This window comes from Branchiostoma floridae, chromosome 17 (genome assembly GCF_000003815.2).
Source record: "Branchiostoma floridae strain S238N-H82 chromosome 17, Bfl_VNyyK, whole genome shotgun sequence".
Classification (NCBI taxonomy): domain Eukaryota; kingdom Metazoa; phylum Chordata; class Leptocardii; order Amphioxiformes; family Branchiostomatidae; genus Branchiostoma; species Branchiostoma floridae.
In genome coordinates this window covers 2,963,067-2,975,496 of record NC_049995.1, presented here as the reverse complement: position 1 = coordinate 2,975,496, position 12,430 = coordinate 2,963,067, and the positions used below count along the sequence as shown (strand labels likewise).

The 12,430-nt window shown below is 41.8% G+C and overlaps 1 protein-coding gene across 5 annotated transcripts in view; it reads right to left on the bottom strand.

Annotated features, from left to right (window-relative positions):
* The window catches only part of LOC118403997 (nuclear receptor coactivator 3-like), a 49,361-nt gene that overhangs the window by 15,001 nt on the left and 21,930 nt on the right, over positions 1-12,430 (bottom strand). For all 5 annotated transcript variants that reach the window (XM_035802897.1, XM_035802896.1, XM_035802900.1 and 2 more), the window contains exons 3-9: positions 11,686-11,861; positions 6,859-6,956; positions 5,166-5,343; positions 2,962-3,156; positions 1,691-1,924; positions 691-838; positions 135-310 (exon numbers count right to left, since the gene is read on the bottom strand). In XM_035802897.1, coding sequence (XP_035658790.1) covers positions 135-310; positions 691-838; positions 1,691-1,924; positions 2,962-3,156; positions 5,166-5,343; positions 6,859-6,956; positions 11,686-11,861 — 1,205 coding nt within the window. The remainder of the gene's footprint in view (positions 1-134; positions 311-690; positions 839-1,690; positions 1,925-2,961; positions 3,157-5,165; positions 5,344-6,858; positions 6,957-11,685; positions 11,862-12,430) is intronic.

Genomic DNA, 12,430 nt, shown 5'->3' with positions numbered 1-12,430 from the left:
AGAATTTTTCCCGATGAAGCATGCCCCCAGACCCCATAGGATTGTCAGGGTTTCCTTTGCCAGGATTTCCATTCAAAATCCAGGGGATGGAAAAAAATTGGGGCTGGCTAGAACACTGCTTGACTGTAACATACCCGACATAGCACTGAGCAGGTTAGTGATGGTTTGGCTGCTGGTGTTGGTTGCCACGGTAACAGATGGTTGGGATGTGGAGGACAGGCCCGGGATGTAGCTGGAGGATCCGAGGATGGACTGGAGGATGCAGTCAGTCATGGTCCCTTGTACAGGCACGTTGGGAACATTGCTGTCTCTGTACACAAATATCAATTTCTTGCATTTAATGAATAAGTCATTGCCAATTCTTGTCTGAATGTTCACGGCAACTAAGTAAGTGGAAAAACAAAGTCAAAGAAGAACAATATAAAATGTGGCTAGTCTAGTCCCAATGTTGACTCAAAATTTTGTTGGGTTTTACTTCCTTTTTTTAAAAAAGTTTTCATTAATGCCAATGCAACACCTTCTTGGCAAGCTGTGACAGTTTTGTACAGTGCAGCAGAGAGGAAAGTAGGTTTAACACAATCGATTGTATCTTGTACTTCAACATTTTTAAGTCAGTCTGTAGCTGACCAAATAGAAAATTCCCAGTGCAGTGTTCTAATCCTTTCTCTGAGTAATGAAAAATAAAATCACCTGATGAGAGAGTACATAGACATGATGTACTGAGGCTCCTTCGTCTCTGGGTTCCGGAACAACTTGCTCTTCGTCTGGGCGTGGACCCAGTTGCCTCCCGGCAGCTGAAACTTGTAAATCTGACTTGTGGCTGTTCCACATGCCATTACTGTAAAGACAGAGGAGGGCACATTAAGCAGGTGACAGTGATTGCCTAAAAAAAAACTGTGGCCCAAGGACTTTAAACACAGAGATGGGCACCAAAGGATGTGACAAGAATTTTAACTTTAACTTCCAACTTTTCTTTGCAGAAAAAATGAAATCTAGATTTTTGAAAATAGTATCACATTTTACTTCCTAAACAAGAACTTCTTTCTCATGCAAGCCACCACCTGTCTACCTGGCAAACGATAATATCCAATATGTCAGTCAGTTAATATTTCAGGCAAAAGCAAAAATGCACCTTCTTTGATTTCTGATACATATTCCTTCATCCATGCAGTGAAGCCAACACACACATAAAATTACTGCATTGCCGTTGAAAAATTACCTGATGGCACATTTGGGTATAGCATAGCTGTATTGACACAACAACAAGTTCAATTTCACTTTTGTATGGTCAAAACTATAATGTACAAAATAGAGTTTTAAGTAAAATTTAAGAGTTTTACTGAGTCAGACATAACAATACGGGATAACAAACTTGAATCTATGAAGCATGATCTTCCTACTATCAGGTGGGGTTAAGCATATCATTATCTTTTCTACTAACAAAACAATCTCTTCTTTATTTACATATCTTTAAGTTAGTATTATGGGAGCTTTCAGATCTATAGATATAGTTAAATCTGTTTCTAATATCATATTTCTATTGAGTTGAGGAAATAAAAAGCACGTCGATGAAGGTTAGACATCCAGGTAATAAGATACGCTGGATGGCTGTCTGAAATGTATGACTGTTTCCAAAATCATATCCAGTTGCTTGAGTAACTGTTTGGGAGCAAAATAAAGAAGTCCCCACCTTCTCTATGGTGTTTGGACATGACCCAAGCTTCGCAGTCCTTGTAGAGCTCAGTGAGACAGCGCCGCACAATTTCCCCGTGAGGGACCGACGTGCTGAGTCCACTGGTGTCCACGGCGAGGATTTTCCCGTTGATGTCCTGCCGCGTGGAGAACTGTTCCAGCGGCATGACGGTCTCCACGTCTGTTGCCTCTGCCACTTTACTGGCAATGCACACAAGACACGCTTCTGGGACTGAAAAGGAATCATTGTAGACTCAACAAATGTAGTTCGGCCAAAGCATAACAAACAAAACTGCAAAAATATCCTTTAGAGTTTATTACAAATGGCTACATGTAGCCCTGGTAATACTGATCTGCTAAATATAATCAAGTAATACGACATATAAACTAACAGCAGCAAACTATTTACAAATTAAAATCATACAAAGTACCAGGTACAATTACTGACAGATGGAGCCCTGTCAGTGAGTATAATTAAGGCTGGGTTGTATGCTAGCTCTTAAATACCTGGCTGTCTTTCACTGTAAAAAAGAAACCATAACAACATGATCCTTCCAAACAAAGGTTCAAATCCCTATGAAATCTTGGTATGACCCAAAGGTCTTAACAAGAGTACACCTGGGGTTTTTTCCAGGAAAAAATTATAAGGGGAATTAAGCATTAGCCAGGGGTGGAGTGGCCAAGCGGGGGAATGGTGCGTCAAGGGACATGGTGTGCAATTTCAGAGAATTTGAAGTAAAAATGGGGCATTCCAAGGCTTTCTGAGGCATAATTACTATCAGTTAATGACAGTGGCCACAAGTGTCCTAGTAACATCCCTGGTCAATTAGAAGTTCACGCTTGTCTGAGGATTTGCTCCCCAAGGTAAAAAAAAAGGGGTTGCGTGATCAAGGCATGGGGTTATATAGCGCCCCTGTAACCCTCTTTAGACAACCCTCTGTTAGCCTCACCATCATTACCATCTTCAGTCTTTCCCTTGGTATACTTTAATGCTGTCATCACAACAGTAATACAAAAGGAGAGAGACAGGGTCTCTTGTGACTAGGTCTTCTTGTTTGTGTATAAATACTTGGTTCTGTAATAATCATTTTCCCTTGAAGGTTCAGCTGTGAAAGAACTTCCAGTCTAATATTTCCAATTTCCATTTTCCAATTTGCCCTCCAAATTGCTTTGGTCCCTTGAGCAACACCACCTGGTCCAGTAAACTCAGCATTCTTTCCTTTAAGTAAGCAAAAGCACCAACAGAAGGTGAGAACACCTCAGACTCACCATCATTGCCGTCTTCAGTCTTTCCCTTGGTGGGGTGTGGGTGGTAGACAGCGGAGCACTGCATGGTCTTGTACTGTGGTGTCTGTGTGCGATGTTTCTCCATGTCCTCTTCTGCTTCCAGTTTGACCATCATGCGACACTGGAACGAACGACACTTCTTTCCCGCGGCATCCGGTGCCCAGCCCACTCCATTGCCTTTAAAGGGAAGACACAATATTATAATTACAGTTTGAATTTGTGGCTATGCCTCTTGCTGGGCTCAAAATACTTAGTGCACACAATATTACCAGACTGAGTTTGAACTTGTTGCTATGCCAATGTAGGGCTCAAAATATCTGGGTGCATGAACACATTTTTGTGCACCTGAAATTGGAGCTGTGCACCTTATTTTTGCGCTTAGCTATTAATATATTTGTGTTACATACATTGGGCTACTTACATGAAGGCAATAGTGCATTGATACATGTGTATAAGATAGATCCTTTGAGTGTTAGAAAAAACTTTCTTGTACTACTTAGGAAGTTTGAAGTTTAAAACAACTCTGACTTATAGACATAGACTTATATATTTTGTGCATTTGACATAAAGTACATTCTTTAAGGCAAGTCTACGAAAGCTTCACCTTCCGCACTGGAACCGAGTGCTGAAAACAATGGTCGAATCGGCCTCAGCACTCGGCGCCTAGTGCTGAAGAATGTTCAGCACTCGTTTTCCAGTGCTTATCGGCCTTTCTCCAGTGCTGAAGCTCCCTCAGCACTCGTTTTCCAGTGCTGAAAAGACGTCAGCACTCGTTTTCCAGTGCTGAAAAGACGTTTTCCTGTGCTGAATGTTCGTCAGCACTCGGCTCCAGTGCTGAACTCGCGGCCCGGGCGGCAACGGTTCAGGTCAAAGGTCACTCAGCACTGGTTACCCAGTGCTGAAACCGCCGTCAGCACTGGAACCGAGTGCTGATATACAAAAGCTTCGCCTTCCGCACTCGATTTTCCAGTGCTCAGGGGCACTTCAGCACTGGAACACCAGTGCTGAGAAATCTTCAGCACAGGAAAACGAGTGCTGACATCTTTTCAGCACTGGAACGTTCTTCAAACCAGTGCCGAAGTCTTTCGAGCACTGGAGTGTCCTAGTGCTGAGAGCGGTACTTGACGTAATTATTACTGATTAAAAATAAAGTTAAACTTTTGGTTGTGCTATTCAATTTAATGTGTAACTTGGTGTATGTATAGAGTATAGATACAAAGTACTGAAAGCGGTACTATATACGATACTAATAAAGATGATTTTTCAAGTTTATGCAGTTTTAGCTGGTGTGTTACGCCGAACGGCGGTTATACCGGCTATATAACGTAAGATAGATACAGATGCAAAAAAGCCTGAATTTGTGTTGTGTAATTGAAATGTATAAGGAATGGATATCATTAAAACAGGATTGCAAACAACTTTATTATTATTACCGCCCACGTAAAGAAAGTGTCACGACGATCGCGAGTATTTTCCATTATCCCCGAAGGTAATCGACAAATGAACACTGTTATAGAGTTATAGAGGTGTTATAGAGCAGAATGTAACGATAGGTGACGTTTATAATTCAGCAATCTTACGTTTTAGTCGAGCAAGGACGTTATATAACGTCCTTGAGTCGAGCAAAGGACGTGTCGTAACTCCAAATTTATAATACTGTATACTAGTATGTCAGAGTCTAGTCTCCCGCTCTCTCAGCACTCGGTTTCCAGTGCTGAATGTTCGTCAGCACTCGGTTTCCAGTGCTGAATGTTCGTCAGCACTCGGTTTCGAGTGCTGAATGTTCGTCAGCAGTCAGTTTCCAGTACTGACGAACATTCAGTTTCCAGTGCTGAAGCCGGCGTCTCCAGTGCTGAGAGCGCGTCAGCACTGGTTTTCCAGTGCTGACGAACATTCAGCACTCGGTTTCCAGTGCTGAAGCCATCTTCACCACTGGTTTCCAGTGCTGAAAAAGGAGGGTGAAGCTTTCGTAGTTTTGCTTCTTTAAGACAGTTAGTGCTAGAAAAAAATAGAAAAAAAATTCATGTATTACTCTGACAAGTTTTGCATAAAACTTTTAAGTTGGTTAATAAAGCCTTTTCAAGGCCCTTACCAAGGGTTTGTTTCTCCTGCATTTCCCCTGTGCTTCGACTATTGAACTGAGCTTTGGATGAGCAAAATAAATGAAAAATAAGACTAAGCCTTACCAAGAGACATGGGGAGGAGGCAGTTGACAAACTGGGTGTGGTCCCCCACATGGATGATGTTGTAGACGCTGGACCCCATCAGCTCATCGTGTGTGTAGCTCAGGTAGTTTTGCACATTGTTGGAGATGAACTCCAGCTTTCCCTGGCTGTTCACTACGAACAGGAACCCATTCAGTGCCTGTGAACATAGATAAGAACAGTAGAGATCAATGACACGATAACGTTTGATACAGGTGTTCTGGACCAGGGATAACTTGGGTTATCACTAGGGGTTCTACTGTTATTACATCCCAATTGTTCTTCACATTGTTGGAGATGAACTCCAGCTTTCCCTGGCTGTTCACTACGAACAGGAACCCATTCAGTGCCTGTGAACATAGATAAGAACAGTAGAGATCAATGACACGATAACGTTTAATACAGGTGTTCTGGACCAGGGATAACTTGAGTTATCACTAGGGGTTCTACTGTTATTACATCCTAATTGTTCTTCACATTGTTGGAGATGAACTCCAGCTTGCCCTGGCTGTTCACTACAAACAGGAACCCATTCAGTGCCTGGGAACAGGAAGAAAACAATTGTTATAACATTCGATACAGGTGTTTTGGACCAGGTGATAACTTGGGTTATCACTTGGAGTTCTACTGTTATCACATCATGTGTGTAGTTCTGGAAATTGTTGGAGATAACTTCCCCTAGCTGTTCACTACGAACAGCAACTCATTCAGTGCCTAAGGACAGTGATAAGAACAGTAGAGGTCAATCATTGCATTTGGGTCGCGATAATATTTGATACATGTGTTCTGAACCAAGGGATAACTTGGCTTATCATTTGACTTTCTACTGTTATCACATCCATTGAAAAATTTGAATGCACTTCAATTGAGCAAAGACAGTGTACTGTTATTGATGATTTGAAATAAAGGGATTTGGACGTTGAAATTGCTGTTGTTATAATTTATTTTTTTATCTGATGCACTTTGCATTGAAACGTGTTTTCTTGAGTGTGTATGATGCACATGGGGGTGGAGATGGTGTGGTACAGTAACCATCCTAGCAATCATTGCAATACACATCCAACAATACACATCCAACAGTACACATAAAACAATACACATCCAACAGTACACATAAAACAATACACATCCAACAGTACACATAAAACAATACACATCCAACAGTACACATAAAACAATACACATCCAACAATACACATCCCAGATGGCCGGTGCATAGTCTTGGCGCAACACTCAGTAAAATGTTTCTCTCTGGAATTGTCAACAGACTTAAGAAGTCCTGCAACCATGGGAAAGCAAAGAAAATTGATAGTTGACATTCTTTTGGTGACATTATTGTCTACTTGCTAAAATTTTCATTCTATTAATGTCTGAAATCCTGATCAGTGTGACATCTTCTAAACTCACAAAATTTATTCTGCAAAACTGCTATATCCTGTTATATCCTATTTCATGCAGTTAGAAGTTTCACCTCTAGGTGGCACTGCTGTACTGTCTTAAAACCTGATCAGTGTGGCCTTAAGGACTACAGCATCTAATTTTGGTAAAGTCTTGGCCTGCAATGTTAATTTGTTATTATCATCAAAATACTGCTATATCTTGTTATGGTCCTATATCCTGCAGTATGAAGCTTCACCTCTAGGTGGCGCTGCTGTACCCAGAAACACTGTCTTACCTCTAAGAGTAAATTCCCCAGCACATTACTAGGCAGGAGAGACTGGCCGCTTGACGACACATCAGACTGCTGCACTGCTTCCCTTGCTGCTGATTCCTCTGCAAGAAACAGGACAAAACACTTTTGAAATTTGCTAAGTCATTGTTCAAATTTCAAAGACACACATACTCGAAACCATACATTTTGACTTATACATTTCAACTTGTTATGGTGTATCAAATTAAGTTTGGATGTCTTTTATATATCATTTCTGTTTTTTTACCTGCATGTATGCAGGTATGGTTTTCACGGGCGTGGGAAAATTTGGAAGCTGGGGATTTAGGGCGCTGTATCTCGAGAACGGATGGTGCGAGCACGACGATTTTTGGTACGTGGGTTGGGGGTGGTGGCCTGACACTCAGGTTTGATTTTGGGCCTCCTGGCGTTTGAACTTGACATTGCAGGTGGCATTTTTGGTGTTTTGGGGGCACTTTTGGCGCTGTGTGTCCGGAACGATGCGCGCGATTGCAACGATTTTTGGTGCATGGGTGGGGGGTTGTTGCCTGTTGCCTAGGATTGACTTTGGGCCTTGCCGCATTTGAACTTGACCCGGCAGGTCGAATTTTGTGTCCGGGAGGGGTATTTCCGGAGTTATATCTTCTGAACGGTTGGTGCTGGCGCGATGATATTTGGCACATGTGTCGGCGATGGGTGAATAATTCTCAATTTTGATTTTGGCGCCCTTGGTGCTTGAACTTGACATTTTAGGTTACCTTTTGTGCGGGCACGGGGCGTGCGCTGTATCTCCGGAACGCAAGGTGCCATTGTGTTGCTATTTGGTACGTGAGTTGTTGGTGGTGTCCTGGTGGTGAGGTTTGATTTTGGGCCTCCTAGTGCTTGAACTTGATACTGTATAGGTTGACCCTGTTTTGGTGTGGTTGGGGCATCCCCCCAATATCTGCTTGGTTGCTGACGGTTGGGTTGGGTAGAACCATCATCTGTTTTGGTTGATTGAGAGGTCTTTAAGTTTACACCTAGAACCATCATCTGGCCTGGGCCACCTTCAATGTATCAGGTTACTTTGTATCAACAGTGTCTGACCTGCCAGATGATATACTTAGTCTAGTATCTGTTGCTGTATTTGTTAGGTACAGTTTGAGTTTGCTTCTTAGTCCGAGTTTGTGGTGTTTTGAGAGCTGTGTAGTACTGGGTTTAATGTTCTGGTACAAGTTCCTTTACCCTGTTTGGCAATCAGCAGAAGATACAACTTTCTAAAGTGGAGGAGAAATGTATAGAGCTTGAGTGTAAGACAAAGGTATGTGTATGATTTTTCCTGTTTCTTGTTGTTTCTTTGGGGATGCCATTTCCGCATTGTATGCAGGTAATTTGTAGTTTGGGGCTAGTCATATTTGCTTGATTTTTGGGCCTGCTTAATCTATAGTACGGGCAAGGTTAAGTGGTAGAGGCTTTGTTTTGTTTTAAATTTGGTATCGTTTGTTGCATTTTGTCACTGCAAAAATATGATGAAATTGTTTCCTCCTCTAAGCAGCTGCTCATTGATTTGGGGGGATGTTTGCTGGGTGTTCACTCTGACTACGACAGCTTTCTGAACTTTTTAAAGTTGCCAGCAGCTTGCCATTTATGAATGGGATTGACAAGGACATTTTGAGTAGTAAATTCTGCTGTAAAATTTGGCTTAGGTACTTCAGGAGATTTAGGTTTTAGTTGGACGGATTGAACAAAATATCATACCACCCTAATGCTGCTGGATGGGGCCTACCACTATTCATATTGTCTATGGAACTACTGTAAAAATATAATTTTTCAAATTAGGCAAATAACCTTCCAGTGTCAAGTGATATAACACTCCAGAAATAAATCTTTAATGAATATCATTGGTACAATAAGGAGATTTAGCAGCTGAATTAGGTCAGTACATTGAAATAGGAAGATATCAGTACTGAATATATCATATGTGACAGAACAACTACATGGGCCATCTGACTCTGAGACCAAAAAAGGTAGGAAAAGTCGTCTCAATAACTTTAAGGTACTGTGGTTGGTTACATGCTTAAGAAATCCAAAATAATTAATGTTCATCCATGCCCAAACTTACACATTCTGAAAATGCAATTTCAGACTTTTGCATGGTGCACAACCAACACGGTAAAAATACGCAACCAGGGACGAAAAGGAAAAAAAATACACAATAGGTCTACAGACACCTAATACATTTCATGCAGGCCTGAGGTCTACGAACTCTTGTTCCTATCAGGTTGGCTTGTACTCTGAATCTGAAAGGATTCAACCTCTGCAGCACTATCAAAATGCTTGAATTCTGTAAGATACATAATTGCACCTATGGCAACTTTGCTAAATAAACTTCTTGTTGTTGTTGTTGCAGCAAGAACCTGCAGTACACATGTACAGCTCTAGATGTCACTGCTGTGAAGGCCCTTCCAACATACAAGTATCCTGCAGTATGAATCTTCACCTCTGGGTGGCGCTGCTGCACTGTATGGAGCAGCAATTCTTTTTTTAAGGAGTTTGCTCAGTGCAAGGCCATTGACCACTTCTAGGCACTGAACTACGCTCAATGTAGCACTGCATCTTTTCTTCCTAAGTCAGAAACATCGAGCTTCGGCAAGTTCGACTAACTGACCCAATAGGCGAAGCTGGGATTACGAAGGCTGCTCAGGAAAACTCCCTATCAGCCTACCCAATTTAGCCGGAATAGTTTGATCAACTCACACCGGGAAGGTCCCATACTCTTTTCGATAAGTGTGGCGGGTTCTTTTACGTGTTCAGGGTGTGGCTCTCCTCGAATAAGGGACCGAGGTTGGACCTTGCCAGAGGTAGATACTAGATACTCATTTATACCTGAGTGAAGTGAGGAAAGTCATGTAAAGAGCCTTCCCTAAGGACAAAAGATCGGTGACACAGTAGGTTTCGAACTTGGGACCTCATGGCCTTGAGTCCAACGTGCTGCTGATTACGCCACGTAATATATAGTAGAGTGGACTCATTAATCAAGCTACCAACATCTTGCACACTACAGTGACTGTCATCCCTCAGTAAGACATCTGGAGCAGCATAGTTAAGTTTTGAACTTCTATTCAGCCTGTCACGCGATCTCATACAAAATTATACTTGTCAGTTTGCCATAAAAACTTTAGTGTACCATCCATGCCTTTCATCTTTTGTTTGAGACATTCAGACATTCGGTCCTTGACATTGTATGCAAAAGCCTCCACCCTTTTTAATAATAATAGCCTTTGTTGAAGACCCCGCCTTGCATCTTATTCTTCTCAATTGCGTTTTCTAATCGCTATCATGTTAACTCATCTGGACAGCGATTACAAACCGTTAGCGATCAGAAAATTACGCTGTCTGAAATGAAGGCGGTGCTCAAAATCCTTTTTTCAGCCAGCTTGCTAAGGTGACAACCTGAGTTAAAAGCCAGGTGCTGCCATGAACATTTCAGGTTGCCCTACTTCCAAGTCATTACATTCTTGGATTACTGCTCCAAGCAAAATGTTTTTCCGTTTGCAAGTGGGTATTTCAAGCACTGTGAAGGCCACCATTAAGGTGAGAGAAACGGTCTTATCTTTGTGCCGTACAGCCTTACTCTATTTGACCTATACCTCAATTTTCTGTACCAGTACACATCCCTGGTCTGAAATGAAGGCTCACATGATTAAACTCAAGAGAAACAGTCCTAAAGCTAAAGTTGCATCAGTGAGATGTGTTTCGCCCGGTGCCCATCTCCGTTTCATAGCCCTGGGGCCATACATAGGTGCAAGCACTACAGTAGGGAGCTAGTCCACTGGTAATGTAGCGTGTTTAGCTTCCATACTATTCCTCTTAGCACAGAAATAAGTAATACTTATTTCTACTATGTACTACCATTTTTTTTTAAAGAGTTATGACCCAACTACAGCATCCAGTCTTCCTACCTTGGTGCCATAGAGTTCTTGAACTGTTTGACCTGTACCTAATTTATCTGTACTCCCATGATTAAGACGGTCAGAGAAACAGTCCTACCTTGGTGCCGTAGAGCCCTGATCTGTTTGACCTGTACCAAATTTATCTGTACTCCCATGATTAAGACGGTCAGAGAAACAGTGTTACCTTGGTGCCATAGAGTCTTGAACTGTTTGACCTGTACCTAATTATCTAAACTCTCATGATTAAAACGGTCAGAGAAACAGTCCTACCTTGGTGCCATAGAGTCTTGGTCTGTTTGACCTGTACCTAATTTATCTGCACTCTCATGATGAAGACGCGACACTCGCGCGCGCCTTCGCAAAGCTCAGTCATACAGTAGACACATACTGGCACATATTTCTATGAATGTGATTTTAATGTGTGACTGAAGGACACACATGTGAAACCCAATGGAAAACATATAGCTAATATCCACAGTTTCTAATTAGCCATAAGGAAAGCTTTCGGATATATATCTCCAAAGCAAACATGAGGAACCCTCTGACTAGGGAAAAAAGGGAAGAAAATACACACAGGAGATATCTCCTCTTTTGCAGGGTGTGTTTCTTCACTGTTTCTCCAGAGTTTCTACTATTTAATTGAGCATTGGAAGGAGGACGGTCAGAGAAACGGTCCTAGCTTGGTGCCATAGAGCCTTGGTCTGTTTGACCAAGGAGGTTAAAAAGGACTTGTTTTGACCTGTACCTAATTTATCTGTTCTCTCATGATTATATTTATCTATTTATAATATCAAGAAGGTCAGAGAAACAGTCCTACATGTACCTTGGTGCCGTGGAGACTTGGTCTGTACCTAATTCATCTGTACTTTCATGATTAAGACGGTCAGAGATACGGTCCTACCTTGGTGCCGTAGCGCCTTAATCTGTTTGACGGCCTCCTGTAGAATGGCACACTTGTCTGCCTTGATGGTCATGAGGTTCTCCATGTTGGAGGAGATGAGTTCGGCCAGCTCCTCGATGTACATCTTCTCCTGCTCCCGTCTTTTCTTCTCCTGGACACATTTGCTCATTACAGCACTGGACGGGAAAATAGACAATGAATGGTCAAACTGATAGTGATTCAAGCAAAGTTAGTAGTGCCATCGGGCAAGTGCATGTCCTACGGGGAAGTAAGATATTTTGACGAGCAGGATTTTGATATACATGTGCATGTACTTTATACTTTTTACAGTCATGGCATTAAGTATTGGTCAGCACAGAAAAAAAGTGCCAATAGTAAAATAATTTCATTCCTAGAATTGGAAATACAAACTTTAAGAAAAATACTTTTTTTTTTAAATTTTGGGCAAGCAAAATGTTACTTCGGGCAAGTAGATTTCATATATGTACTTGCCCCAACGTGTTCAATCCTGTTAAGTGGTCTTGTGGTTACAAGGTTGTTGACTAAGAATCCAAATTCAAGGGGACTAGGTTCAAATCCCTAGCTGTTTTGCTGCAGGGAAAGCCACTTTACTCCTATTTCTTCACTTAACTTAAGTGAAACTGGGTCCATAAAATGTATCTGGCTTCAGTTAGAGACATTCTTCTGAAAGTCCAATGTGTGAGGAGAGCCACATCTCAAGCACGTTAAAGAACCCACTGCACGC